The 27046-nt window shown below is 52.9% G+C and overlaps 2 protein-coding genes across 15 annotated transcripts in view; both read right to left on the bottom strand.

Moving 5' to 3' along the window:
* PYGM (glycogen phosphorylase, muscle associated) overlaps positions 1-12280 on the bottom strand; it is a 14966-nt gene extending 2686 nt beyond the window's left edge. Inside the window, exons 1-17 of one of the 3 annotated variants that reach the window (XM_025357261.1) lie at positions 11221-11864; positions 10095-10196; positions 9929-10007; positions 9738-9841; positions 9265-9396; positions 6954-7065; positions 6780-6862; positions 6201-6344; positions 5762-5854; positions 5387-5533; positions 5025-5188; positions 4584-4698; positions 3915-4016; positions 3431-3578; positions 3088-3146; positions 2816-2957; positions 1871-2078 (exon numbers count right to left, since the gene is read on the bottom strand). In XM_025357261.1, coding sequence (XP_025213046.1) covers positions 1871-2078; positions 2816-2957; positions 3088-3146; positions 3431-3578; positions 3915-4016; positions 4584-4698; positions 5025-5188; positions 5387-5533; positions 5762-5854; positions 6201-6344; positions 6780-6862; positions 6954-7065; positions 9265-9396; positions 9738-9841; positions 9929-10007; positions 10095-10196; positions 11221-11463 — 2177 coding nt within the window. In that variant the 5' untranslated portion in view covers positions 11464-11864. Of the gene's footprint in view, positions 1-1870; positions 2079-2815; positions 2958-3087; positions 3147-3430; positions 3579-3914; positions 4017-4583; positions 4699-5024; positions 5189-5386; positions 5534-5761; positions 5855-6200; positions 6345-6779; positions 6863-6953; positions 7066-9264; positions 9397-9737; positions 9842-9928; positions 10008-10094; positions 10197-11220 lie in introns of all 3 variants that reach the window. The other 2 variants (XM_025357262.1, XM_025357264.1) reach the window with 2 other exon arrangements.
* A 3874-nt stretch (positions 12281-16154) lies between these two features.
* SF1 (splicing factor 1) overlaps positions 16155-27046 on the bottom strand; it is a 15263-nt gene continuing 4371 nt past the window's right edge. For 2 of the 12 annotated variants that reach the window (XM_025355367.1, XM_025355376.1), the window contains exons 3-13: positions 24975-25050; positions 21805-21957; positions 21511-21600; positions 20972-21155; positions 20769-20884; positions 20566-20673; positions 19654-19834; positions 19134-19407; positions 18755-18814; positions 18463-18642; positions 16159-17078 (exon numbers count right to left, since the gene is read on the bottom strand). In XM_025355367.1, coding sequence (XP_025211152.1) covers positions 17014-17078; positions 18463-18642; positions 18755-18814; positions 19134-19407; positions 19654-19834; positions 20566-20673; positions 20769-20884; positions 20972-21155; positions 21511-21600; positions 21805-21957; positions 24975-25050 — 1487 coding nt within the window. In that variant the 3' untranslated portion in view covers positions 16159-17013. Of the gene's footprint in view, positions 17716-18462; positions 18643-18754; positions 18815-19129; positions 19408-19653; positions 19835-20565; positions 20674-20768; positions 20885-20971; positions 21156-21510; positions 21601-21804; positions 21958-24974; positions 25051-27046 lie in introns of all 12 variants that reach the window. The other 10 variants (XM_025355370.1, XM_025355372.1, XM_025355374.1 and 7 more) reach the window with 10 other exon arrangements.

Here is a 27046-nt window from a genome sequence, read left to right as displayed (position 1 = left end):
GATCTCAGCTCACTGCAAGCTCCGCCTCCCGGGTTCACGCCATTCTCCTGCCTCAGCCTCCCGAGTAGCTGGGACTATAGGCGCCCGCCACCTCGCCCGGCTAGTTTTTTGTATTTTTTAGTAGAGACGGGGTTTCACCGTGTTAGCCAGGATGGTCTCGATCTCCTGACCTCGTGATCCGCCCGTCTCGGCCTCCCAAAGTGCTGGGATTACAGGCGTGAGCCACCGCGCCCGGCCTGTATTTCTTAATAGAGACGGGGTTTCACCGTGTTAGCCAGGATGGTCTCGATCTCCTGACCTCGTGATCCACCCGTCTCAGCCTCCCAAAGTGCTGGGATTACAGGCTTGAGCCACCGTGCCCGGCCCCAATAATTATCTTAACGAAGTCATCAGATGTGGACGTAGATGTTAAAAGGTTGCTCATCACAATAATATTTAACAAACCGGAAATCAACCTCAGTGTTCAGCCATATGGAATTGATTAAATAAGTTGTGACATGCTCATAGGATGGAATGTTATACAAACATTTAAAATATTTTTGAAGACTAATAACATGGAAAATCTCTCTCCAGGATTCAAGCAGGCCACGGTAGTTCATGCCTGTAAACCCAGGACTTTGGGAAGCCGAGGCAGGCAGATTACTTGAGGTCAGGAGTTCCAGACCAGCCTGGCCAACATGGTAGAATCCCATCTCTACAAAACTACAAAAATTAGCTGGACGTAACGGTGGATGCCTGTAATCCCAGCTACTCGGGAAGCTGAGGTGAAAGAATCACTTAAACCTGGGAGGCAGAGGCTGCAGTGAGCCAAGATCATGCCATTGCACTCCAGCCTAGGTGACAGAGTGACTCTGTCTCAAAAAACTAAAAATAAATAGGCCAGGCACAGTGGCTCACCCCTGTAAGCCCAGCACTTGGGAGGCTGAGGCGGGTGAATCACGAGGTCAGGAGATATAGACCATCTTGGCCAAAATGATGAAACCCCGTCTCTACGAAAAATACAAAAATTAGCCAGGTGTGGTGGCATGCACCTGTACTCCCAGCTACTCAGGAGGCTGAGGCAGGAGAATTGCTTGTACCCAGGAGGTGGAGGTTGCAGTGAGCCAAGATCGCGCCACTGCACTCCAGCTTGGGCAACAAAAGAAAAATTCCATCTCAAAAAAAAATAAACAGGCCGGACACGGTGGCTCACACCTGTAATCCCAGCACTTTGGGAGGCCGAGGCAGGTGGATCACAAGGTCAGGAGATCGAGACCATCCTGGCTAACATGGTGAAACCCCATCTCTACTAAAAATACAAAAAATTAGCCAGGCATGGCGGCAGGTGCCTGTAGTCTCAGCTACTCGAGAGACTGAGGCAGGAGAATGGCGTGAACCCAGGAGGCGGAGCTGCTTGCAGTGAGCCGAGATCATGCCTCTGTACTCCAGCCTGGGTGACAGAGCGAGACTCCATCTCAAAAAATAAATAAATAAATAAAAATAAAATAAAAACAAATCCAGGATAATGTCTCCTCTGAAGAACTGTTTCTGACCATAGGTCCCTTGTAACTACTGTGCCCATATTTCCCTTTTGCCCATGACTTCCAGGGAGCAAGGATTTTTTTACTTCCATTTCCCAAACAATATTATCTCTTAGGGTTGATATAATATTCTCTTCCTTTTCCTTCGGTTCTGTGTGACTTCTTTCTTTCCCCATTTCATTAAGCTTATTTGCTGTAAGCACCCTCTAAAGTTTCCCAGAATCCTGCTGGCCATGACCAAGACCTTGCTGGGCCTGGACCAGTCTTTGCAGACATGCCTCTGGCTCCCAGCACCACCCTCGAGCAGCCACACCTGAGTGTCTTTTCCCCGTGAACCCTGACCCCCATACCCTCTTTGGTCAAGCTTATCCACATCCTCCACCCGCATGCCAAAGATGAAGAAGTTTTCCTCTCCAGCCTCTTCTGCCATCTCCACATTGGCCCCGTCCATGGTGCCAATGGTCAGAGCCCCGTTGAGCATGAACTTCATGTTGCCGGTGCCTGAGGCCTCAGTGCCCGCAGTGGAGATCTGCTCAGAGAGGTCTGCAGCTGGGATCACTGTGGGGTGGCAGCAGGGGGACAAGTCAACTCAGGGGAGACTCTCACACCAACTGGGGACTCTCGGATTAGGCTGGCCCCAGGCATAGCCGGACTCAAAGTCGCTCCACCCCAAACTCCCAGTCTTCACCAGCCAAGCCTGCCTCTCACACCGCACCCCCACTGCCCTCCACCTCTTGTTGATTCTTGACCATCTAGGTCCAACCTGGATTTCCCCACCTTGAAGATTTGAAGGTAATTTCATCGTGTACTGCCTGAAAGCCCACCATTAGAGGGCATCCTCATGGGGTTTTTGCTTTGTTTTGTTGTTTTGCTTTTTGAGATGGAGTTCTGCTTTTGTTGCCCAGGCTGGAGTGCAGTGGCGCAATCTCAGCTCACTGCAACCTCTGCCTCCCAAGTTCAAGTGACTCTCCTACTTCAGCCTCCCGAGTAGCTGGGATTATAGGTGCCCGCCACCACGCCCAGCTGATTTTTGTATTTTTAGTACGGATGAGGTTTCACCATGGTGGCCAGGCTGGTCTTGAACTCCTGACCTCAGGTGATCCACCCACCTTGGCCTCCCAAAGTGCTGGGATTACAGGCGTTGGCCACCACACCCAGCTTCCTCATGGTTTAAGCATTGCCCTCTCCAGATTCTTCTTTCAAGTACGAGTATCCCAGGAAGAGATGACTGATGCCTCTTCCTGAGACTGAACTAGGGTCAAAGCCTCCCTAGGGTCCCTGTTGGCAGCACCCACCTTTCTCGGCCAGTGAGACTCGGTAGTTCTCCAGGAAGATGACACGGAGGCGGTCACCCACTGTCGGGTCATGGTTGACCACATCCCCAATGGCTGTGATGAGTCTGATGATCATCTTGGCCATGTGGTACCCAGGTGCAGCCTGAGGGGACAAAGTCTGGGGTCAACTCTACTGCCTGGTCCCCCACCCCCTATCCTGCAACTCAGCCAGGCTGACCTCAACCTGGATATATCAAAGGATGGGAGCCCAGGGCTGGAGCCTGGCTTCTCACCTTCCCTCCAATCATCACAGTCCGAGGCACAAAAAACTTATTGGGCTCCCTCTTGATGCCTGTGGAGAAACAAGAGGGATCCAGTAGGCCTACTTTTCCCTCTGGGTAGTAGCTCCTGACAGAGGCTGGGCTGGGAGACAGTAGGCCTGACTCGGAAAATCACTTGCTATGTGAGTGTCACTTTCCCCTCTCTGAGCCTCAGTTTGCCCATCTGTGAAATGGGGATAATTCCATGCCCCGAGAGTAGTCCCAAGGCCAAAGGAGATGTTGGGTGGGCAGTATGTACTATGCCTCAGGAACACAGGGGAGCACTGAGAGACAGGGTAGAGTGACTGCCACTCACGATTATACAGGGTGATGACATGGAGGCAGTTGAGGAGCTGTCGTTTATATTCGTGAATCCGCTTCACCTGGATGTCGAAGAGTGAGTTGGGGTTGATGTGGACTTTGTATTCCCTCTCTAGGTAGGCAGCAAACTTCAACTTGTTTTCCTGGAGGCAGAGACAGGGAAGGGCTCACCAACAGGCCACAGCCTCAGGAAATCCTACAGTCCACACTCCATTCACTCAGCCCCAGAAGGATGGCTGCCAGGAGGCTCACTGGCTACTTCTGTCCACTCCCGCACCAGGGTAGACATTGCTAATCAACGTCAGCACTGTTCACGTGAGGTCAGATGATGCCTTCCCACCACAGACTCCAGCCAACTTCCACCAACGGCCTGGGCTGGCAGGAGAGATGAGCTCTATTTGCCACACCTGACCCAGACATCTGGCCCCCTCCAGCGCTCTCCACACAGCACAGCTGTCCCACGTTGCAGCTCTCCCCACCTGCTTCACTTTGGCCACATCCCGAATGAAAGCTTCATCATCCACAAAGGAGAGCAATTTGCGCAGCTGGTCCAGGTCGGAGATGAAGTCCTCCCCAATGCGCTGTGGGAAAATGGCTCTCAGCCAAGCCCAACCCCCTGTCCTCCCTCCTCTCAACATAGAAGGGGCCCTTTCCAGGTCGGCCAAGCCCCCTCCACCCAGCAGGCTGCTCTGGGGGGCCCTCCCAGCCCCTCCTCCTCCAGCCTCCCAGATGGGGCACAGGGCATCCATGCACCTTCCTCCCCTCCCGTCCTTGAGCCCTGATGGCTGACCCCATCTGACCCCAGCAGGCCTTCCTGGCTTCCTGGCTTTTTCCTGACGCCAGCATGACCTTGCGCCTTCCCTACCAGATATCTGCCCCCTTCCAGGCTCACTTCAGATGTGACCCATGGATGACTCCCTCCATTAGACTGTGACCTCTGCTGGGTTCACCTCCACAGCCAGGGCCTCCATTAGCACACGGAGCACCCTCATGCAAATAAGATGGTGTCCCTCCTCCAGGCGGATGCGAGGCTTGGGGAACACAGTGCGGGAGGGATTTCAGCCTCAGTGAACCACCTACACGACCATACCCAGCTGATCCCTGCAGCAACCCATGTTGACTCTGCTGGCCCTACGGTGGCCTCTCACCTCAGCAATGACCTCTGCCAGCCCGGGGTTACACAGAACCAGCCAGCGCCGAGGGGTGATGCCGTTGGTCTTATTCTGGAACTTATGAGGCTCCAGCTCATAGAAGTCTTTGAAGCTGCAGGATGAGGTTGGACGAAGGTCACCACTCGCCCCTGTATGATGGAGGCCTCTGCCCTGGGGCCCCTACCCTGGTGTCTTGCTGAAAGGGGATGCAGGGAATGCAGACCTGGGGAAGGCTGGGGGTGCTGTGTGTAAGAGGGGATCATCTCAGGACAGGGTGGCACTGGAAGGGGCTGCTGTGCTTGTAAGAATGACACCACCTGTGAAAGGCGCCAGGAGCCAGAGAACAGAGAGCGGTCGGTGAAGGGCGGGGCTTCTTGTGACAGGGGTGTGGAGTGGGTGGGGCCTAGAGAGGGGCAGGATCTGCAAAGCGGGGCTCACATGGTCTTCTTGAGGATCTCGGAGTGGATGCGCGCCACGCCGTTGACAGCGTGCGAACCCGCGATGCACAGGTGTGCCATGTTGATGCGCTTCACTGCGCCCTCCTCCACCAGCGACATGCGCCGCAGCCTGTCTACGTCCCCTGGGAATGTGGCTGCCACCCGCTGTGCCCAGAGAGCCCAGAGCTAGGACCAGACCCAGAAACCCCAGTCCCCAGTCCCCAGCCCCATACCCCCAGAGCTCTGCCCAGAGCCCCCACTGCCCCAGAGTCTCAGGGCCCGGGTTGGACGCCCCCACTCCCAGGCCCAGACTGGGTGTCCTCCCCCTCACCCCTACACTGTCCCCCAAGCCTCCCGACTCACGTTGAGGAAGCGCTGGTTGATCTCGTAGATGATCTGGAGGTGCCGCGGCAGCAGCGTCTCCAAGAGGTGTACCGGCCAGCGCTCCAGGGCCTCAGGCAGCACCGTGTGGTTGGTGTAGGCACAGGTCCTCACTGTCACATCCCATGCCTGGCACACAGGTGGGCAGTCAGGATGCTGACCTCAGCCCAGTGGGTCTCCTCACACACTATGCAGCCCAGTGGGTCCCCCCGCACTGCAGTGCCAGGTTCCAGGATGGTCCCTCTGGTCTCAGGCTCCAATCTGTTCACTCCACTCATATCCTCCCACGCTCCCAAACTGGGAAGGGAACTCGGAAGCGGAGAGCATCAGATGGGGCAGAGGGGCCCTGAAGCCCACCTTATCCCAGTCCATCCGCTCCAGGTCCACCAGGATCCTCATCAGCTCGGGGATGGCCAGGGAGGGGTGGGTGTCATTGAGCTGGATGGCCACCTGGGGTAGGGGGAGGAGTCAGTCTGGGCTCCAAACCACATTCCATGCTATGGTCACTGTCCTGTGCCATTTGGAGGCCCCCAGAGAGCCCAGCACGGTTCTGGGACTGGGCTGTGGGCAGAGGCAGGCAGGCGCCCACGGGGTTGGGAGGAATGGGGGAGTGGGGCAGGAGGAGGAGGGAAGCCCAGGTTATGAGCCTGTGGATTGTGGATCCTGAGCAACTGACCCTCCCACACTCCCATCCTCCACTCCCTTATCTATTACATGGGGCAGGCAGGCTGAGGCTGGAGGGAGAGGCCTGGCACACACTGTCCAGTCACAGAGGCACCCTCCATGCTTATGCTACCTTATCTGGGAAGGCATCGAAGTTCGTGCGCACGGGATCGCGGCAGCCGAACTTGGAGGACTTGAAGCGACGGATGATGTCCTGGAGGGTGGCGGCCACCACGAAATACTCCTGCTTCAGCCGCAGCTCCTTCCCTTCGAAGAACTGGGCACAGCACGAGGCAGCGTGAGTCAGGGTGGTGGGGGCGTGGCCTAAAGCTGCAGTGGGTGTGGCCAGGAGGGACTCCCACCCATACCGGGACCCCTGAGTCCTGAGCTGTCCCCCTCTCTGGGACCCAGGGGCCTTTCCTCCACCAAGAACTAGTGGCGAGAGACAGTGTCAGGAAGAGGTGCACAAGAACTGAGTGTGTTGTGGGTGTCGCCAGGGAACAGCCCCTCCAAAGTGCCCTTCACTAACCCACTTTCCTGAGGACTCAGGTGTCCTTGCACTCAAAAGACTTGAGGTGGGGGTACAGGATGCACAAGGCCAGCAATATGCCCTGGGTGTGACTAGGGCACCAGCAAGTGTCCCTCCCCAGCTCTCCCTGACCCCCACTCCGAAGACTCAGGCTTCCAGCCCTCAGCCCAGGGGGTGACGCACATTATCATTGGGGTACAAGACACGAGAGATGTTCTCTGCCAGGTTTCGGTCCAACACAGCCTGGATGTAGCCACCGACGTTGACTGAGGGACAAAAGTGGGGACAGGGTAAGGCCTGTGCTGGGCGTGGCCAGCGGGCAGGCTGGGGCTGCTGGCTACCAGCGGATGAACTCACAGTCCTTGAGGTTGAAGTCATTGGGAGCCTTGGCAGACCAGAGGCGCATGGTGTTGACGACGTTGTTGCGATAGCCGGGCACGGGTGTATCGTAGGGCATGGCCAGTACCACCTGTGGGGGCAATCCTGTCGGGAGCTGGCCAGCCCTGGCAATTGCCTCCCTCCCCTCAGGGCACTCTGCAGACACAGGCTCTTGTCCTGACACTAGCATCGACGAGCTGGGTAACCATGAGCAAACCCCACAGTCTCTCTGGACCTCATCTAGAGCAAAGACACCCTCAACACCTCCCCGACACCCATAAGCCCTGCCTGGGCAGACGGTGGTGAGGAGAATGGAAGGAGGCAGGTGATAAGCCTGGAGCCCAGGAGGGGCTCTGTTGGCGACCACTCTGCTGCGATGGGGGCTGGGCTGGCCAGCCTGGCCTGAGCAAAAGCTAGAGGACACTGTGGATTCATGAGAGGGGTGGGGAAACCCAGGGCCAGGCTGAAGGGGTCACAGAGGTCAAGTCCATCCAAAGGTCTCATGTCTGGTTGACCACAGGGCTAATTCACGGTGACTAATTCTGCCCCGCCTTCCATAACTAGCAAACATCAGTAATTGTCTGCTACCACGGTGCCAGGGGTACATTCACTCCTCCAAGGGAGCCCTTTTAAGGGGCATCGCCCTCCCTCCCCACACTCAGTCACCCTGATTGGAGCAGGGTGGGAGCTGACACACAGAAAGGGAAGGGACCCAAGCCCGAGCACACAGCTAGGCTGGCAGCACCAGAGGGAGCCAGGTCTCCTGCCTTCCAGCCACAGCCACTTGTGCCAGCTGCCATGTGCACCTGGCATGGACTGCCAGCAACCCCCAGTGCATCTTAACCTGGATGACAGCAAACAAATGCTCAGTTCTGAAAGCCTAGTGGTTTATCTGCAGCCCATCTTGGGGGTGATGACCTGAAGCTTCCAGCAGGAAGATTGCCTGAACTGGGATTTGTTTTTTGTTTGTTTGTTTTTGAGATGGAGCCTCACTCTGTTGCCCAGGCTGGAGTGCAGTGGCACTATCTTGGCTCACGGCAACCTCCGCCTCCCAGATTCAAGCAATTCTCTGGCTTCAGCCTCCTGAGTGGCTGGGATTACAGGCACGTGCCATCATGCCTGGCTGATGTTTTTGTGTTTTTAGTAGAGACTGGGTTTCACCATATTGGTCAGGCTGGTCTTGAACTCCTGACCTCAAGTGATCCACCTGCCTTGGCCTCCCAAAGTGCTGAGATTACAGGCGTGAGCTGGCCTAAACTGGGATTTGGACACCTGGTTTGGTTTTAAGGTTTTCAGTTTTTGGTCTTTTTGATTTTTGAAATAGAATCTCACTCTGTCACGCAGGCTGGAGTGCAGTTGTGCAATCATAGCTCACTGCAGCCTTGAAATCCTGGACTCAAATGATCCTCCCACTGAAGCCTCAAAGTAACTGGGACTACAGGCATGCACCAGCACCCTGGCTAATTTTTAAATTTTTTTCTTTGAGACGAGGTCTGGCTCTGTCACCCAGGCTCCTGGGCTCAAGCAATTCTCCCACTTCGGCCACCCGAGTAGCTGGGACTACAGGCGCACATCATCATGCCCGGCTAACTTTTGTGTTATTTGTAGACAGGTTTTGCCCTGTTGCCCAGGCTGGTCTTGAACTCCTGAGCTCAAGCATTCTGCCCACCTTGACCTCCCAAATTGCTGGGGTTACAGGTATGACCCACTGCCCCAGTCTATTTTTTTTTTTTTTTTTTTTTTTTAATTTTCTGTAGACAGGGTCTCTCTATGTTGCCCAGGCTGGTCTTGAAATCCTGAACTCAAGCCATCCTATTGCCTCGGCCTCCTAAAGTGCTGGGATTACAGGCATGAGTCACCGTGTCCAGATTTGGTTTGGTTTCAGGATTCCTCTAACTTGCTGTGTGGTGAGTGAATTCCTTTCAGAAGGTCCCAGTTTTCTCCTGTCCCCGTTTCTGGGCTGCTGCTATCGAGATGTTCAGGGCAGACTCAAGTCGTAAGATGGTCCTTTGATAAATCTCATGGTGTGTGGTGGAGCCAGGTCATGGGGAGACACTGGGGGAGCAGGGCAGCCTCTCTCCCCTTCCAGGCTCAGTACTTAGACTGGCTCCCCTGTGTCCCTGTATCCAGTCTTTCCTGGCTTCAGCTGTGTGACTTTGAGTAAGTCACTTAACCTCTCTGAGTCTCAGCATCCTCAGTTGTAAAATACACTGGGTCCTGCTTCCTCTCTGGGCTTCCTTCTCTTCCCTCCCCTTCTCTGAGCTCCCCCGACCCCCAGCTTCATCCTTACCTGTGTGTCCACCCACTTGGCACCCTGGCTGGTGTGCTCCACATGGCCGTAGAAGTGCACAGGTAGTGTGAACTCGGGGCGGGCCTTCTCCCAGGGGTTGCCGTAGCGAAGCCAGTCATCAGCCTCTTCCATCTGCACCCAAGGCAGGTCAGGGAGAAAGGCCGGCAGCATCAGCGCAGGCATTCACACCACAGTGCACGGTGGGGCAGGGCGGGGGCTGTGGGCCCGTGTACCCTACACCAACTGTAAGTTAGGGGCTCTGAGGTGGGCCCCTGGTCTGCTGGGCTATCCAGTGGGACATAGACCACCTGTTTCAGGGGCACCAGCTGGCTTTGGGTTGGGGTGTAGGGAGCAGCAGGGATGCTTTCCACAGAGCTTGGGGGGCTGTTTCGGACCTATTCAGAGATAATAAACAAGTGGGGGTCTTCCCCATCCTGACTAGACCCCACAAGGTTAGAGCCAAGGCTGCTCACCTGCCAGCCCCCGGAGATCTTCTGGTTAAAAATCCCAAACTCATAGCGAATCCCGTAGCCATAGGCGGCCAGGCCCAGTGTTGCCATGGAGTCGAGAAAGCAGGCTGGGGGTGTGCAGGGAGGCAGGTGTCAGGGACCCAGCACGGAGGACCCCATCGGCCCCCTCCACCCTCATGGTCCTGTCCACTTACCTGCCAGCCGGCCCAGGCCCCCATTGCCCAGCCCCGCATCCTCCTCAATTTCCTCCAGCTCCTCCATGTCCAGGCCCAGCTGGAGGGGTGAGGGTGACAGTGGTCAGGGTCAAGTGTCAGCAGGGGAATCCCCCAGTCCCCATGGCTTGCCCCACCCCACACATACCTGGTAGGTGGCCTCGTCACAGGCATTCTCTAAGGCCAGGTTCACCATGGTGTTCTGTAGCGTCCGTCCCATGTAGAATTCCAAAGACAGGTAGTAGATCCTCTGCCCAGAGAGACGGACGGGCAGGGGATGGGGTCAGGGCCACACACCAACACTCAGCCAGACCCAGCCACACCTGGACCTCTGGGCCACCTGCCCTGCTCAGCAGTCCCATCCCTGTCCCCAGTTTGCTTCTCCCTGTCTCAGGCTTTGGGGCCCAACGGGTAAGGTTCTGGTCCCAGCATTCCTCTGACTTTGGACAAATCACTCTCTTTGGCCTCAGTTTCCTCATGTGGGAAATGGCGCTGGCCATACCCACTTCAGGGACTGAGGTGCTCGGGAGAGTGGGAACCCCTTCCCCCTGCACACACGCCCCCGCACTGCCCAGCAGGGCGCCAGGACATGCGGAAGCGCCTCCAAGAGCTCCCCAGGAGGGCAAGGCCAAGGCCCAGAGAAAAAGGTCATTTGCTCAAGGTCACACAGTGGCTAGAGACTGGGCTAGAGACTGTCACCTCCCATCCTTGCACTGCCCAGTTCCCCTTGGCCCTCAAGCCTCAATCCCAAGGAGACCCAGAGGCACCAGAAACTAGGATGCCGCCAGTGCCTGGTCTCCTGGTTGCCTGGGTCCCCTCCCGGGCCCCGTCTGCCTGCTCCTCCCCCACTCCCCACTGAGGGGTGTCAGGTTGCTGACATTTACCAGTGACCCCACCGGACACTTGATCTCTGCCACCCGAGCTGCCCCAGCCCCTCCTGCTGCACAGGCACACCATGCATACATGCAGCAACTGACATGTCCTTCCACCTGGGCCCAGCCAGGCCACAGGTGCCGTCCTGCCCACCAGCACCCCCTCCAACCTTCTCCGAGTGGGCACTTTTGCAGCCAGACCACCTGCTCTGAACTCCCTGACCCCCACCCCCACCCCAGGTTTCTCCCTCAGATTGTCCCAGCACCACTTGTGCCTGGCACCCCTGGATTCTCCAACCCCAAGAACCTAGAGTGACGAGGAGCAGCCACTTAAATCAAGATCCCCAGCTCCCTGGCAGCGCCTCCATCCCATAACCCCACCCCAGGTGTCCCCAGCAGCACCTTGGGGTCCTTCTCGTAGTAGTGTTGCTGCGTGCGGATCCAGCGCCCCACGAGGTGGTCGCGCACGGTATGGGCCAGCGCAAAGTAGTAGTCTCGTGGGGTGGCCACATTGCGGTCCTTTACGAGTGTGAAATGCAGGTGCCGGTTGAAGTTCTTTTTCAGCTCAGTCACATTCTCCACGCCGGCCAGGCCACGCACACTGATTTGCTTTCTTTTCTCCTGGTCTGACAGGGGCCGGGACATGGCTGCAGGAGGGCGGGCCGGATTGGACTGATGGTGGAGGAGAGGGCAGCCTCAGCACTGCCTCCAGTCAGGGAGTAGAGCTCCCCAGGCTCAAGGGGATTTAAAGCCTGGCTCTGGGCAGCGCGCCCCGCCTCCCCTGCAATGGGAGGGTCTTGGCCTGGCAGCTCAGGGAGCTATTTTGAGGGTAAAGGAAGGAGAGGGGAGGGGAGGGAGAGGTGAGCTCCACTTGGGCCTCCAAGACTGGCCTGGCTTGTTCACAGGCCTGTGCTGACCCACTTCCTCCAGGCCTTGCACACGGGTCTTCTGTCCGTTGTCCCTGCCTTTTGCAGGGCTGGATACAAGAAAGAGCAGGCAAGAGTGCTGGATTGGGGAGCTGTCTGCCAGTGGCTAAACCAGGATGGGAGGCCATGTGTTGTGGTAAAAGGAACCAGGACCCCCTGCAGGCTGCGGTGCAGGAGGCAAGTCAGTGTCCCCTTACGGAAGAGGTGCAACTAGCAGAATGTCTTCAAGACAGGGGGCCCTTCGAGAAAGGGGGCCCACGACCCTGGTGGTGTGAGGGAGGTTGTGTGAGGCAGGGCCACCGCCCTCACTCCACCCCCACTGAAACTGAGCAGCTCTGGGCTCCCCCTGTTGCTGTCCCTCAAGGAGCTCTGAAGTGACCTTTTGGAGAGGGATGCTCAGGTTACAGGCCAGCATTGGCGGGAGGCTGCTAGCCTGCAGCACAGGGCCCTGGGAACTGTAGTCCTGTAGGCCCTTGGGGGTGGGAGAAACTGAGGCATTCCCCACCCCGTCATCATACTGGTTGATGACAGTAAGTTCTCCCTGTGATTCCACTGCTTAGGAAGTGATTGGAGGCCTTCTCTCACTCCTTCCTGCCACTTGGGGCCACACCCTGGGCAGGGATTTTGTGAACCAGCTCTGTGACCTGGCCTATAAAATGGGTGCCTAATCTGTACCTCGGGGACCTCACCCCATTCGTGAGCATAGCCCCACAGCTTCGGGCCCTTCCCTGGAGGCTTTGACTATCCTCCCATTCCACGCTTTGTCCTGGCCCCAGCACTGACTTGCTGTGTGACCTCAAGTTTGTTGCTTTACCTTTCCGAGCTTTGGATTCCTTCATCAAATTTAGAGTCTCCAATGAGAAAAAAAATCCCTTCCTCTCAGCTGCTGCCTCATCTTGTGAGGGCAGGCTTTGGATCCTGCTGTTCTTTAAGCGAAAGGAACCAGGACCTTGTGCTAGTTCAAAGGCTGTCTGGGCCTCCCGGGTGGTGGGCCAGTGGAGGGGAAGAGCTGGGTTTCTGTTCTGAGGGCAGGCAGCAGGTCAAAAGCCTGGACAGCTGCAGGATACTATTGAGAGCCTGGTTCAGGGAAGGCCAAGCTGTTTCTGAGAACTTTTTTTTTTTTTGAGATGGAGTTTCATTCTTGTTGCCCAGGCTAGAGTGCAATGGCATGATCTCAGCTCACTGCAACCTCTGCCTCCTGGGTTCAAGCAATTCTGCCTCAGCCTCCCAAGTAGCTGGGATTACAAGCACCCACCACCATGCCCAGCTAATTTTTGTATTTTTAGTAGAGACGGAGTTTCACCATGTTGGACCAGGCTGGTCTGGAACTCCTGACCTCAGGTGATCTGCCCACCTTGGCCTCCCGAAGTGCTGGGATTATAGGCATGAGCCCCAGCGCCCAGCCTCTGATCACCTTCTGAGCCACGGCAGACGCAGCCCTGGAATCACTGGCTTAATATGTGGGCCAAACTGCAAGTCCTACAGAGGTCTCCAGACTCCCAAGCCCTGCTCTACCCCTGCCCCCAAAAGGCACGGGCACACTGTCTTCTGTGGTGCCTGCCACATTTCCAAGTAGAGAAAAAAGATCAGGAAAAAAAACCCAAAATGCACCTCCACAGACACAGGAACGCAAACAACTTTTTCTTACATTTTTCTCTAATTTCCAATTTCTTTAATTTAAGAAGTGTTCCATAAACCATTAAAAAACAATGCTGGCCGGGCACGGTGGCTCACGCCTATAATCCTAGCACTTTGGGAGGCCGAGGCAGGTGGATCTTCTGAGGTTAGGAGTTTGAGACCAGCCTGACCAACGTGGCGAAATCCTGTCTCTACTAAAAATACAAAAATTAGCCAGGCATGGTGGCACATGCCTATAATCCCAGCTACTCGGGAGGCTGAGGCAGGAGAATCACTTGAGCCCGGGAGGCAGAGGTTGCAGCAAGCTGCGATCGCCACTACACACCAGCCTGGATAACACAGCGAGACTCTGTCTCAAAAACAAACAAAAACACAGTGCTGGCAGCTGTCTGGTCTCTTCCCCTTTCACAGCTCGCACCCCAGCCTCAGCTCCTAGGCCTCATCCCCATCCTCCACTAAGCACAGCTTGGACTCCAGCTTGGCCTGGCATCCAAGGTTCTTCACAGCCCGCACTTGTCCCTTGGAGGGTTGCTGTGAGTAGAGCTGACTTCTTGGCAGTCCACTGCCAGGCAGGCAGTAGTTAACCATGCTGTCACCTCACAGCCCAATCGTGGCAGCCTGCTTTGGCCACACACACCTTCTTTGCATTGACCCCTATTTTCTGCAAGACTTTCCGTTCCTGCCACTGAGGACCCGATCGATCTCCACAGACCATCACATCTTGCAGGCAGGGCAGGCCAAGTTCATTCCATCCTTTCCCAGCTACCCTCCCCTCTTACACCTAGGGCGCTTGCTGTCTCATGAACATTTTTACTGGGAAATTTTTAACTTTCTCCAACTACCTTTTCTGTGACTTCTTTCAGTCTTTGTCATGCCATCACTCCCCACTGTTTCCAGGCTTTGTCCAGGGGTGACACTGCATGCCCCAGCCCCGCATGATCAAACCTGGGCAGCACGATCTCATCTGTTTCCCTGCTTCCTCCACCCCTCCTTAGTGTTGTGTGCAGGTTTAATGAGCCCTGAAGCACTTTTACAACCTGAACTCACTCAAGGTTGTTTATGTCTAAGTTTCTAACTAGAAACCCGGCCTCCTTCCTTGGACCAATCATGGGTTTCTCCAGAGCCCTTGGCTTAACTTCAGTAACACAGCCCTGAGGCTGACCTTTCCCCACTGGCATTCCTCTTGCCAGGCCTTGAGGGACAGGGACAGTGCTGCAACAGCAGCAGAAATGAAGGGGAGGGGGGGGGGGGGGGGTGGGGCAAGCACTGCCCTGTCACAGCGTGATGGAGTAAAGGGCTTGCTTTCCCACCCCAGGTGTCTTCAGACAGGTGGGCAGGCCTTTCTGTCTCTCCGATTCTGCCACAGAGGCAAATGCTTGCCACGGTTCAGAGGGCCAAGCCTTCCTGCTGTCTCTTCCATTTCAGGGCCTCCAACACCTTGGAGACTGATGCCTTAGTCAGCCACTTCCTCTCCAAAACCTTAACAAAAGCTGACGGCAGGGAGCAGAGAGGGAGGGAGCACAGGAATGGAGCTGGCCTTGGGGGAGAGAAGCGGAGGAGATAGCTGGGCTGTGGTTAAGTCATTTATTGATTTTATTTCTAAAACCCACATAGCGCCACTTTGCCACTTCCAAAGCTTCAAAGAGCTAATTAACCGCCCAATGAGCCCACCAGGGAAACCAAGCTTGTGGGGGAAGCAATGAGGTGAAACCAAGGTCAAACAGGGTAGCCAGGCCCCAGGCCCTGCCCCCATTCTGTCAGTTAAGGACAAAGGCAAAAAAGATGTCCTCCTTTTGGTGAGCCGAAGTTTAGGGCTTGGCTGAGGAAACGCACTGTGCCTGCCTTGCTTCTGAGGGCTCCCTCAAGCCCGGCAGACCCATAGCAAAGCACAGGCCTCCTGGACGGGGACCAGACAGCCCAGTAAACAGCAGTAGCCAGCCCCAGCTCACAGCTGGGAAGCAGCGCAGGCCACAGTTGCTGGCCCCAGCAGCCAGGCACTGGGGGAAGCCTACTGTCCCTCAGCCGTCCTGAAGGAAGGAGAGGCAGGTGGAACCAGGGCAGCTCTAAGGCACCTCTCCCCAGGAGAGGACCTCACTACCTGGTGGAGACTACACATGGATTTCTCTGGAACCGTAACAGGAACTACCCACTCACTGTCCAAGACATAAAAAAAGCAGAAGACCCTTCGAAAAGTGCTGGCAAAGCACAAGGTGGAGCACTTTATCCTGTCCCTGCCCCCCCACCCCAAGCCTACAGTGCTGGCAGGCTGCAAGTCACCAGCAGAGAAGGAAAAAAGCCACTTGGCGGTTTTAATTTTAGCTGCTCTGTGCCTGACAGGCAGGATTAGTTGGCTTGACCTTTAGTGTTGATGCCTCCCTAGGCCCAGGGCCTTAGTCAGGTGGCAGCTTCCAGGCACAAATCACCACTGGAGCTCATCAAACGTGGAGGTCTGAGCCCCAGGAAAAGGCCTTCAAAGGACAGAGGCTAGAAAGATGAGCGGTGACCAAGGAGGGGCAAAATTGGTTCTCAGCGATGTTAACTAGTCACCAAAGGGGAGACTGTGGAGCCACCCACACACTCAGCTCCCACCACCAAAGCCACACACAGGAGGCAGGTGGTGGGCTTCCCTAATTAACCACCCACAGTCTCACCCCCGGACCAGGTGCTGAACAAAAGTTAAGGCAACTTTGGTGCTGCTGCTGCTGGTAGAGGAAGTTTATGTGAAAAGAAGAAGCAGGGGGTGGGGGGGGGCATTAAAAATAAAGAAGCAGACCCAGAAAACCACACTGCTCTTTTATTCAATGGAACATCCCCGCTTTAGCGCAGTGTTGAATCTAACACCAAAAAAAGCCCAGAGAAATTTCTGCAGATAAACCAGTGAAGAGAACGCGCAGTATACATTATCATCAACATAATCACTCCATTGAAAGGGAAGCGGGAGGAAAAAGGAAGGAGAATGAACGAGGGGCTCAAACCCCTAGACACTGCAAAACATTCAGACATTTGGGATTAAAATAAAACACAAAAGAAAGCCTTCCAGGAAGGAGAGGACCAAATGGAATCTGAGGCAGCTCAGGTGGTCAAGGAGCACGGGAAGAACTCCAGGCTGGCAGGCGAGCCCAAGGGAGCTCAGGCTGCCCACCCACTGCTGGCAGGAGCGCCAGGGCGGATGGGAATCCTGGAACCTGGAAATGAACCTACCCTCGGCAACTGTACAAGACTCCCTTGACAAGGGTGGCAGAGACTAAAAAACCTCACACTTTAAATATCTTCGGGGGTGGCTATGGCGCCTTGAAAAACTTAGAACCAAAGAACGCCACAACCAGCTTGACATGAATGGCTGCAGCCCATGCCCAAAACCATTTGCTCCCCTCTCCTTGGTAAGGGAAGGAGAACTGGAGAGAAGGGAAAGGAATCTAATTGCAGCAGAAGACCGGGGAGAGCATCTCCTTGGACGGAGTCTGAAGAAAGGAAGAGAGAAGGAAATAACAAAGGAAAAAGAAAAAAATTAATAAAAATTTCACGATATGGAGCCAGCGTGTTCCGATTCCGTCCACAAAAATAACTCAGGCTGCTTTGCCGAACCATCCTGTCCACCAGGGGCGTTGCTGAGGCTGTCTGCCTGGAAGGGTCACCAATGGGCGCGGAAAGTCCTCACTCTCATGGCTCGGGCCATCGCCGCCGCGGGGAGGGATCCTGGCGGCCCGGTTTGGGGAGAGGCAAAGGGAGTTGGGTGAGGAGAGAAAGAAGACAAAGAAGACACTCGATGCTACGGGGCGCCAGGAGAGCTCAAGCTGGCGCCCCTACTACCACCTGCCCGTTCCCAAGCGAATCCTCAGTCGCTTGGCCCAGCCCAGTGCGTGCACACACACACATGCGTGCACACACAATCACATGCGTGCGTCCCAATGTCTGGCTCCATATGGTGAGGTTCGGCGTGTTTAAACGAGACCAATTCTCTCTATATATAATATATATTTTCTTAAAAAACAAGTCTAGTTCTGTGGTGGAGGCGGTGGGGGAGCTGGAGGCATCCCGAAGGGCGGCATGCCCGCCACCCCCATGCCCATCATGGTGACAAAGTTAGAAGGGTCCATGGGAGGCGGAGGAGGAGGGGGCGGGGCATACATCATGCCGGCGGAACCAGGCGGTGGAGGCGGCGGAGGGGGAGGGGCCCCAGGCGGCAGAGGCGGCTGGACCCCGGGGGGCAGGGGCACCATAGTGGGGTTGCCTTGCATCTGAGGGGCTCCTGGAGAAGCTGCGGCAGCCGCCTGCTGCTGTTGCCATGGCGGGATGGACCCTGTGCCAGCGCTCGTGGTGGTAGTCGTCGTATCTGGGGTGGTAAAGAAGCCCAAGGTCACACGCGCGGGGGCACACCGCGGCTGTCTGCGGCTGCTGCCTTGGGATGGGGGCGAGGGGCGCCTGCTCCTTGCTTGGCATGCGGTACGGTGGTGGGGGGCGGGCGGGCGGGGCTGGTGATGGGGAGTGGAGGGGTGGGCACGACTACCCTGGGGTCAGCCTCAAGGTCTCTGGGCTTAACAGAGTAAGCCCTTTGTCACCAATGCCCCTGGAAGGGCTGAGGGGAAGGTACCAGACACAAGAACAGCTCTGATGTCCCTCCGCCCAGCCGCCGCCGCCACCACCGAACGGCACATTCAACCTCAAGGTCACAGCTGCTCTCTCCCCACTGCCCGGTCCCACCTCTGCAGTCTCTCACCCCAATCACAGCCCTCGCCAGAGCAAGCATGCACCATCCCACTCGACCCATATGCACCAGGCTCAGTCCAGCCAGCCGCTCATTCAGCCTGCGAGGCTCTGGACTTCTGGCCCCCTACCTACAATAGCAGGCTCCCCTTCAGGCCCCCACGAACCTCTCCTCAGACACAACCACACCAAACATCAGCTCTCCTCTTCAAGATGCCCCTCCACCCCCTGGACCAGGAGGCCCTTTCTGTTCACAACCCCAGCAGAGCCCAGGGGCTCATCCCAAGGCACCTGCCTGCTTGTGTGAGGCTCTATGGTTCCTGTCAGCCCCACCCCCATCCCACCCACCCCCACAAGCCCAAAATATTCTACTCACTTTGCTGCCATGGCAAGGGGGTACTGGAAGCCATACTGCTGCTGGGCGGAGGGGGTGGCGGAGGCTGCTGCTGCTGCTGTTGCCATGGGGGAAGAGGACCAGAGGGAGGGGGTGGGGGCTGCCCACTGGGAGGCGGCGGCGGTGGCGGCATCATGCCCATAGGTGGCGGCGGCATCATACCTGCGGGTAGGTGGAGGTAAAGATGAGGCCTCAGGGAAAGGGGGGAATTTGGGCCAGAGCCCCCACTCACCCAAGCCTAGGTGAAGACCCACAGTCAGCAGACAGCCATTACCTTTTCCTTGATGCAGGCGATAGACCCCAGAGCCCACAGGCGTACTTCCCAGGTACTGATCTTGATGGAAGGAAAGAGCAGGGACTTAGCAGGACATTGGAACTGGCCAGGGAAGCCACCCCTGTGATAACCTGAGTTGCTATCCTTAACGCGAGTTCTGAAAACCATGCCTGTAAAAGGCAGGTCTGTGCCTACCCAACACAGCATCACTCCCTGAACCAGAATGGAATCTTGCTCCTTCCAGAGCCATAACCCAGGCAAGTCAGGCAGATCTGGCACATTGCCCAGCTACTTGAGAGTTGCTTCTAGCAAACAGTGACCTGACATAACCCCTTGCTTATCCCAAAGCCCCAAGGTTTCTGGTCTGACACTTACTTACCCATTGGAGGAGGGCCATGGTGCCCAGGAGGGTGGGGGCCCTGGTTCATCGGTGGTGGTGGTGGCTGCATCCAAGGGGGTGGGGGTCCATTGGGGTTGTGCTGCATGGGATGTCCACCATGCCCACCTGTCAGGCTGGGTAATGGGTGTGGGAAGCTGTGGGGGCCACCTCCGGGCCCACCAGGACCACCTCCATGCATGCCATGGTAGGGCCGACTCTCTGAAGGGCCAGAATTCATCCAGGGTGGGCGGCTCTGGGTGGTAGACATGAGAGACTACGTGAGAGCATTTCCCGCCAACGTCCCTGCCTGTGCCCCCTAGTGGCAACATTGTTCTTCTGGTAATGCCACAGGACCAGAACACAGTAACAAGGTCTTCCCAAAGTGGCCTGAGATCCCGGAAGAACAATGTTGCCATTCACATCCATCTATCGGCTCTACCCAAACCACGTGGCCATAGCTCCCAGTCTCTGCAGTAGAGAATGGAGAAGCCAGACCAAGAGAACCAGCCCCCAGGCTCACCGGTGGAGGTGGGTTGTTGGCGGGAGCAGCAGGACGAGGTGCACTGGCCAAGGGTGTGGTGGCAGGCCCAGAGGTAGAGCCCACAGATGCTGGGACAGGTGCTTCACCCAGTTCAGCCATGAGGGACAAATATTCTTTATCCATTCGTGCTTTATCCTGAGCTGACTGGGGATCACCAGGCCTGAAGTGGGGTGAGGGACACAAACAGAGAAAGGGGAAAAATTTGTTAAGAAGGAAGCTTTTATCCTGAGAAACCAATATAAACTTTTGAAGAATTCAACCACCAGATCATCACACATCTTTCTAACCCCTTACTGGGCATGGCTCTCAACAGTCTCATTAGATCTTCAGTTTCGTGCCCAGTTCTGCATCTGGGATCACCAGAGCAGAGGGGCCCTGGGTGAAGAGCACAGGAGACCCTGACCATCGAGGAAGCACAGGTTCTCTCAAGTCAATTTCATCAAAATTTATTCCCAGTTTGAGGAAAGGAAAAATCTATGCAAGACTGGCACAACTGCCAGAACGAACTTCCTGAACAAACCTTTACATATTTGCCAGTTAGTCAAAAAGTGTTGATATCCAGTGCTGACTTGCGACTGGTCAGAAATCTGTAGAGACTGCTTAGTCTTCTTGAACCAATTCTGAACAGCAAAAGCAGTGAATTTCCTACTGAGCCCCAATGAAAACATTTATACCGAAAACAGAAGCTTCCAGTTTTCTTGGGGTTAAGACAAACAGGGGTATCTGTACAGCCTATTTCTAATCATCCTGGGCTTTAAATCACACCATTACAGACCACACTAACAGAAAGGATGTTTCTCTTGGTAAGATTAACAGCAACCAATTAATGTGACAAAAGAGTTGTCCTGCACATTGCAGGCTACCAGGAAACCGCAAGAGCCAGCCCCTCACCTTTGGAATTTGCAGTCTGAAGCAATGTGGCCAGCCCCTCCACACTTGGTACACACTGTGGTGTTGGTAATACTGCGGGTCTCTGAGCTCTGCCAGGGTCTTAAGATCCTATCAAGGGAAAAAGAGGTCAATGCAAGGGGACAATCTGTACTTCCACAGGTTCTTCAGGTCTCCACACACTCTCCTTTAAACTGATCACATACCTGTTGTCGTCTTCCCGAAGGGTCCCATTCAAGCGAGCCAACTCCCGAAGCTGCATCTTCCGTAGATCATTCTGGTCCTCTGGGGTCTCGATACCCTGCTTCAGGATGTTTCTTATCTAGTGAATATGCAATGAACAGTTAAGTGCTTAGGGCTTCCGCCTAGGTTTCTGCCAAGAGGCTTCCTTTCTGGGCTCACCACTCACCTGTTCCACTGCCTTTTTGACGTTCTCCATTGTGTTGGCGGTGACCAGGGCATGAAGTGGTTCATCTTCTCCCGGCAACATCTGGCCATCTTTGCGCCCAACCTTCCCTTCTTTCACAGACCCTTTCCCCCGGATCATAATCTTGGCATTGCACTCCTTCTCTATGTTCTTCAGGGTGTTCCCTCTATAGAAAGGCAGAAATGACTGAGTTTATACCTGACAAGTTCATACTCAAGAGGGAACGGAGGCTGGACCAATTTGACACTGGTGGGAAACCAAAAGTACAGAGAATTGGATTTTCCCACCAAAAGCTCCATGAACTCTACATTACAGTCAGCCACAGTAAACCTGAGGATTTGACTTCTCCGCACTAGCGCGGAAGTTAAAACACCTTCTCACAGAAACGCATTAATTCAGTCAAAATGAATGTCCTACCAAAAAGGGGAAAAGTAAGCCAACAGTACCCAATTAGGCACAAAACAGACACATCTCAGAGGCTTTAAAGGAATTCTATATCCTATAGACTAGCAGTTACTCACCTGGGCCCGATTAGCAGCCCCACAAAGTTGATTTCTGGGTACTCATCTTGTGGAATCATGACTTTATCGCTCACACGTGTTGCTGGAGGTCTAAGAAAGAAAAGCCTGTCACTGCACACATTTCTGGAGAACGACGCAGTCAGTAGCTTTTCTAAAACTAACTACTGGTACACCAAGTGCTAATTATGGGTGATTTGGGGTAAGAGGTGAGTAGTGCCAATATTGTCCCATCCCAGCAGGTCACCCATGATCTGCATGTGTCCTCATCCCAGATGACCTAGCCCCTCTGCTTACTTGTAATCTGCAGGTGGCTTGAAATCTGGATTGAGTGCAACCATCTCTGTGATGAGGTTGTGCCGCTCCTCTTCCAGCTTTTTGCGGGTGCGGAACTCTCGGGTGTTAAGCCGCTTCCCCTCGCTATTGTAGATGGGCTCAGGGGAAGGGGACCTGTGGGAAACAGACTCCTGTTTACTATTCTGCCCCGACTTCTCTCATTCCCACACGGACTATAACAAGTCTTTCCCAGCCCCTCTGCCTCTCAGACCCTAATACAACACTCCGGAGGAACCGACCATAACGTGTGCTACTCAAGATCGTGTGGAATGGGGAGATGGAAGCTGGCTGAACATTAAGGGTCTGGGGTGTGTGTGAGAAAGGAAAAAAAAAAAGGTTTTGCATCTAGAAGTGATGAGAGAAAAAATGTCTATCCTTTGGGGAAAATCTCTGGACTATAAGTGGCAAGGACAGTATCATCCCCTGGAGTCTTCTTGCCAAATATGGATTTTCTTCCATTTGAAAAAAAATTACAATATTCCAACTTTATGAACCACAGAAACCCCAAGTTTAGGCAAAATGTTCACTCTTGGAGAGCTAATGCCCTACGAGGAAAAGCTTCTGTACCCCTAACACATAGTGCGCATGAGCTCCTTATGCAACTGGGACTGAAGGCTACTGCAGCTACTGGCCCCCACAATGGAGAGAGATGGTTCAAGGCTTCGTCTTTGCTTTTCCTTCAATGGCCTGGCTGGCTGTGTCCAAGGCCCAGGAGACAACCTGTTTTCTGGCTGTTCGAGGTTGGGGAGTCTGAGTAGAGAAAAACGTTAAAGTGCTAAAGCAGCTTCTGCGAGAGGCTGCAAATGCAGATTTGGTCAAATACTTGTCTAGGGTCTGAACCTGCAAACAGCAAGGGGAAAACCTATGATTCTCCACCAGAGTTTACAAGTCCAGAAAGCAGATTTTCTCTCTCTCATTTTTTTAAGGAGTAAAATGCTGTTGCTACAAGTAAAAAAATATAATGATAAAATGGTCAGTTTACCACAGCTGGATTTTGCGGTAATAAAAAAGAGAGGTTACACTCCTAGAATTTTGAGTTAAGATTACAAAAAGGACCATAGCTTGATATTCTGAATGAAAATTTAGTAGCAGCTGCAAGAAGGGAAGAGACCATGTGGATCAGGTTATTAAAAAAACATCCTGAAAGTAGTCAAGACTCCTATACCCTTGGTTTAGTTGAGAGAACCTTGCCTAGTTGGAGAGCAAGGACTGAACTCGGCTGCTCCCACTGTCTTCAGCCTAAAGGGAACCATGTCACACCACGTTACACACACGATGGAATAAAAGGTCAGGTTTGTTCATGGCTAATGACGGCTAAATGACACCTCCGTTTCTAGCATTTGTATAAACTGTTAGCACAATCCAGTAAAAGTGAACAAAAGCAAACATACCCCAGCTCATTAGACTACCATCTTATACATTTAAGTCTACAAGAAAAGTTTTAAACATGTTTTACTGTGCAAGTTAAGCAGCATCGAAAAACAATAAAGTGGCTTAATTGATATAACACCTTTTTAATAAATTATCTTAATTAAGAAAACCCATGCATTTCCCTCCAACCTGGGCTCAAAAGCAAAACCAATCAGGCATTAGGGCCTCTTTCAAAACTGAATACAAGGGAGGAAAAACCCTGCTCTGGTTTTATTTCTAACATGCTTGACATTTCTAATTCCCACCCCATAGCTGTCTAGAATTAAGCACTCTTGGCTAGTTACAAAAACAAGTCTTACCAGCACCCAATTACCCAATTGGCCATGTGAAGGCCTCACAACAGTTTAACCTCTTCCCAAATTGCAGAAGTGAAAGGCAAAAACTAGTACTCTAGAGGTTAGACTGGCCCGACTTCTTCACCTCCAATAGGCATCGGCTAGATCAACTAAATTCTAATCCCAGTTATCCAGGAAGCAAAGAAGGTTTGTTAAAAATTCAACCTTTGGAGGAATTGACTGGTGACCTGTAGACATATTATTAAAGGGAAAAAGGCCAAAAAGGCACTAAACAGTTGTGGTCTATGACCTACAATGTAAATTTAAAAAAAAAAACTTTAAAAAGAAATGAAACACAACACAACCCTACAACCAAAATCTATCTACAGGTAAAATATAGCAAACGTAGTAAGTAAAATTAAAGAGTCAATATGCAGAAACAAGGAAGTTAATGTTTCCTGGCAAAGGGCGGAAGAAAGATGCATGAGTGAGTGACTTCTAAAGCCATTACATCATCTTCCTGATTTAAAAAGCTATTAACTAGGTAACAAAAGCCAAAAACACTACTTTTTAAAGCAAAGTCTTTTCAACTATGCTGTATGCACTAAGAGAAAATTCAGTGAGAGGGAGAGACTTACTGCCCTTCAAATTAAATGACCAATTTTAGCTGTTCAATCAGCTAATAAAATTCCAGTTTAAAAAAGTTCATCTCCCCCACACAAATTATTTTTCTGAGGTGAGAGAAACTGCAAATTGAAATGACATGACCACAGCTGTTTGAGGCCCACACTCCCTTTAAGGAAAAAAAAAAAGTAATTTAGGGGTGGTTGCATGCCTTCCCAAAATAGGTGAGAATATTCTGGCCCCTCCCAACACCCCCAAGGCAATGGCCAAGGCTGAAAGTTAACTGGCAGTGAAGGAAGTTGGTTAGAAATCTCATCTGATTTTGAAACCATCTCAAAACCATGAGCAGGAAGACTGCAGCAATGAGCGGACCAGAGCTCCTGGCTTGCTCAAATTCAGTGATGCTCAAAAATATTTTTAGTCCCTGCACCGTGTACCTGTGAGAAAAACTCTATGCCCTGGGCTTTCGGCCAAAGCAGGTACTGAAAAGGCAGGTTAACAGGTCACCTCACTGTCCCTAAGGGTGGGTAAATCAGGTTAAGATCTACATGCTTACCAATTGGAAACCAGTTGTCCATTTTCCTGTAACTTTTTATTCTCCCAACATTTAAGGTTTATTCCAATTTTCTAACTGTTGACTGACCATACATTATTTCTAATTAAACCTTAATCCCCAGAGTGGTCAGGGTACAGTCGTCATACTAGGATTTTATTGAACTGACACAATATGTTGCCACCAGTAAAACGTATTGAGAAAAAGGTAAAAGCGTTACTGTCAGCTGGTTAAAACTGTTTCCCAACCTGTCCTCAGGGTTAGGGGGGATGCCCAGGTCTCCTGTGCGCAGTTTACGAGTCAGGTCTTCTATCTGCAGTTGCACTGGAAGAAACCAGGTTAGGAAAGAAAAAAAAGGATGGAAAAAAGACAATGTTACCAATAAACATCTCAAATCTCAACAACAAGCATGAAGAACTCGGAGACTTTGAAAGGGACGATTGATCAGTGAACACATTGAAGCAAAAACCCCCAACCACCTATCGGCAGGAGTCCTTTTACATCTATAGGTTTTTTTCACTTCAAAATGGTTATCACTTAAGGAAGCAAACAGTTTGTTGGAAGAGGGGTTAGCAATAAAGACTGTTCACTAAGGCTAACATCCAAGCAATTTCGAGGTGTTTCACCTCTTCCTCCCCACCAAGGCTTGCTTACAATTGGTACCCAGAACCAAAAACCATGTTATGTCACCAATACCCGATTCCCATCAAATTACTTGAGGGCAAGAATTGAGTTTTTCTTCATTAAATATTAGACATAGCCCAAAATGAGACCCAATTAACATGGGACAAGGAAAAATACCATTTGAGCAAAGATCATTTTCATTAATACCGCATTTAAAATTCCTTAAATAAGACATTTAACAACAAAATTCAACACCTTACAGAATTTGTACATACTCTTTCTGTACAACCAGACCTGTACTAGTAAGGGTCTCCCAATACCTGCAGCTTTTATTCAATTATACGAAATATTTATTCAAACATTAAATGACAAACCACATATCTTAATAAACCAGTAACCATAAAGTGCTAAGAATTTCTTTTCAGGCTCGCTATTCATATGGGGAGCAGGCGTGTAGAAGAATGGAATGTGTGATCAAGGACAATGTACGTGGCTCTCGGGCCTTGACCAATGAGGCTGTGCATGAAAAAGAGAGATGAGGGTTTCACAAAAGTTGCCAGTGACTCCAGGGAAATGTTACACGGCTGATTTTCCAAGATAATGGGAACTGCAGAGCCAGAGCAGCTTTCTTCAACGTGCGGAATAACCACCTGTTCCTTACCTTCGTAGCATCTGAGAATTTTGAGCAGGCATCTCCAATAAGGGCAAGTGTTACTAGGTTGGGTTAAAATTGAGCTGGTTCCAAGACAGGATTAATGCATCTAACCAAAGATTGCTTCTAACTTTAAATACATCCACAGGGCTATACCACACCCACACACTGAAACCCTGAAGAAATGAAAACCCATTATTATCGAAAGATACCGGCCAGACGCAGTGGCTTACGCCTGTAATCCCAATACTTTGGGAGGCCGAGGCGGGCAGATCATGAGGACAAGAGATCAAGACCATCCTGGCCAACATGGTGAAACCCTGTCTCTACTAAAAATACAAAAAAAATTAGCTGGGCGTGGTGGCGTGTGCCTGTAGTCCCAGCTACTTGGGAGGCTGAGGCAGGAGACTCGCTTAAAGCTGAGAGGAGCAGGCTGCAGTGAGCCGAGATCGCACCACTACACTCCAGCCTGGCGACAGAGTAAGACTGCGTCTCTCCAAAAAAAAAAAAAAAAGACAGACACTGAGGGCATCCTGGACAAAGCAGTATATACTGTGGAAGACAGAAAATTAGTGAGACACATGGCTCCCCAAGCTCCTTTATACTAAAAAATTCTGACTTTGCAGTTGAGTATTAAGCTCAACAACTCGAGGTGAAAGTCACCTTCACTGAGAGGGGAAGGTGAGTCTTCCTAACTGACTATGGAGATGCGTGGCCTGATCTAAATAAAAAGGGTCATTTTCGGGCCGGGCGCGGTGGCTCAAGCCTGTAATCCCAGCACTTTGGGAGGCCGAGACGGGCGGATCACGAGGTCAGGAGATCGAGACCATCCTGGCGAACACGGTGAAACCCCGTCTCTACTAAAAAATACAAAAAACTAGCCGGGCGAGGCGGCGGGCGCCTGTAGTCCCAGCTACTCGGGAGGCTGAGGTAGGAGAATGGCGTAAACCCGGGGGGCGGAGCTTGCAGTGAGCTGAGATCCGGCCACTGCACTCCAGCCTGGGTGACAGAGCGAGACTCCGTCTCAAAAAAAAAAAAATAAAA

The sequence above is a fragment of the Theropithecus gelada genome, chromosome 14 (genome assembly GCF_003255815.1).
Source record: "Theropithecus gelada isolate Dixy chromosome 14, Tgel_1.0, whole genome shotgun sequence".
Classification (NCBI taxonomy): Eukaryota; Metazoa; Chordata; class Mammalia; order Primates; family Cercopithecidae; genus Theropithecus; species Theropithecus gelada.
This window is presented reverse-complemented; position numbering and strand designations above follow the sequence as displayed.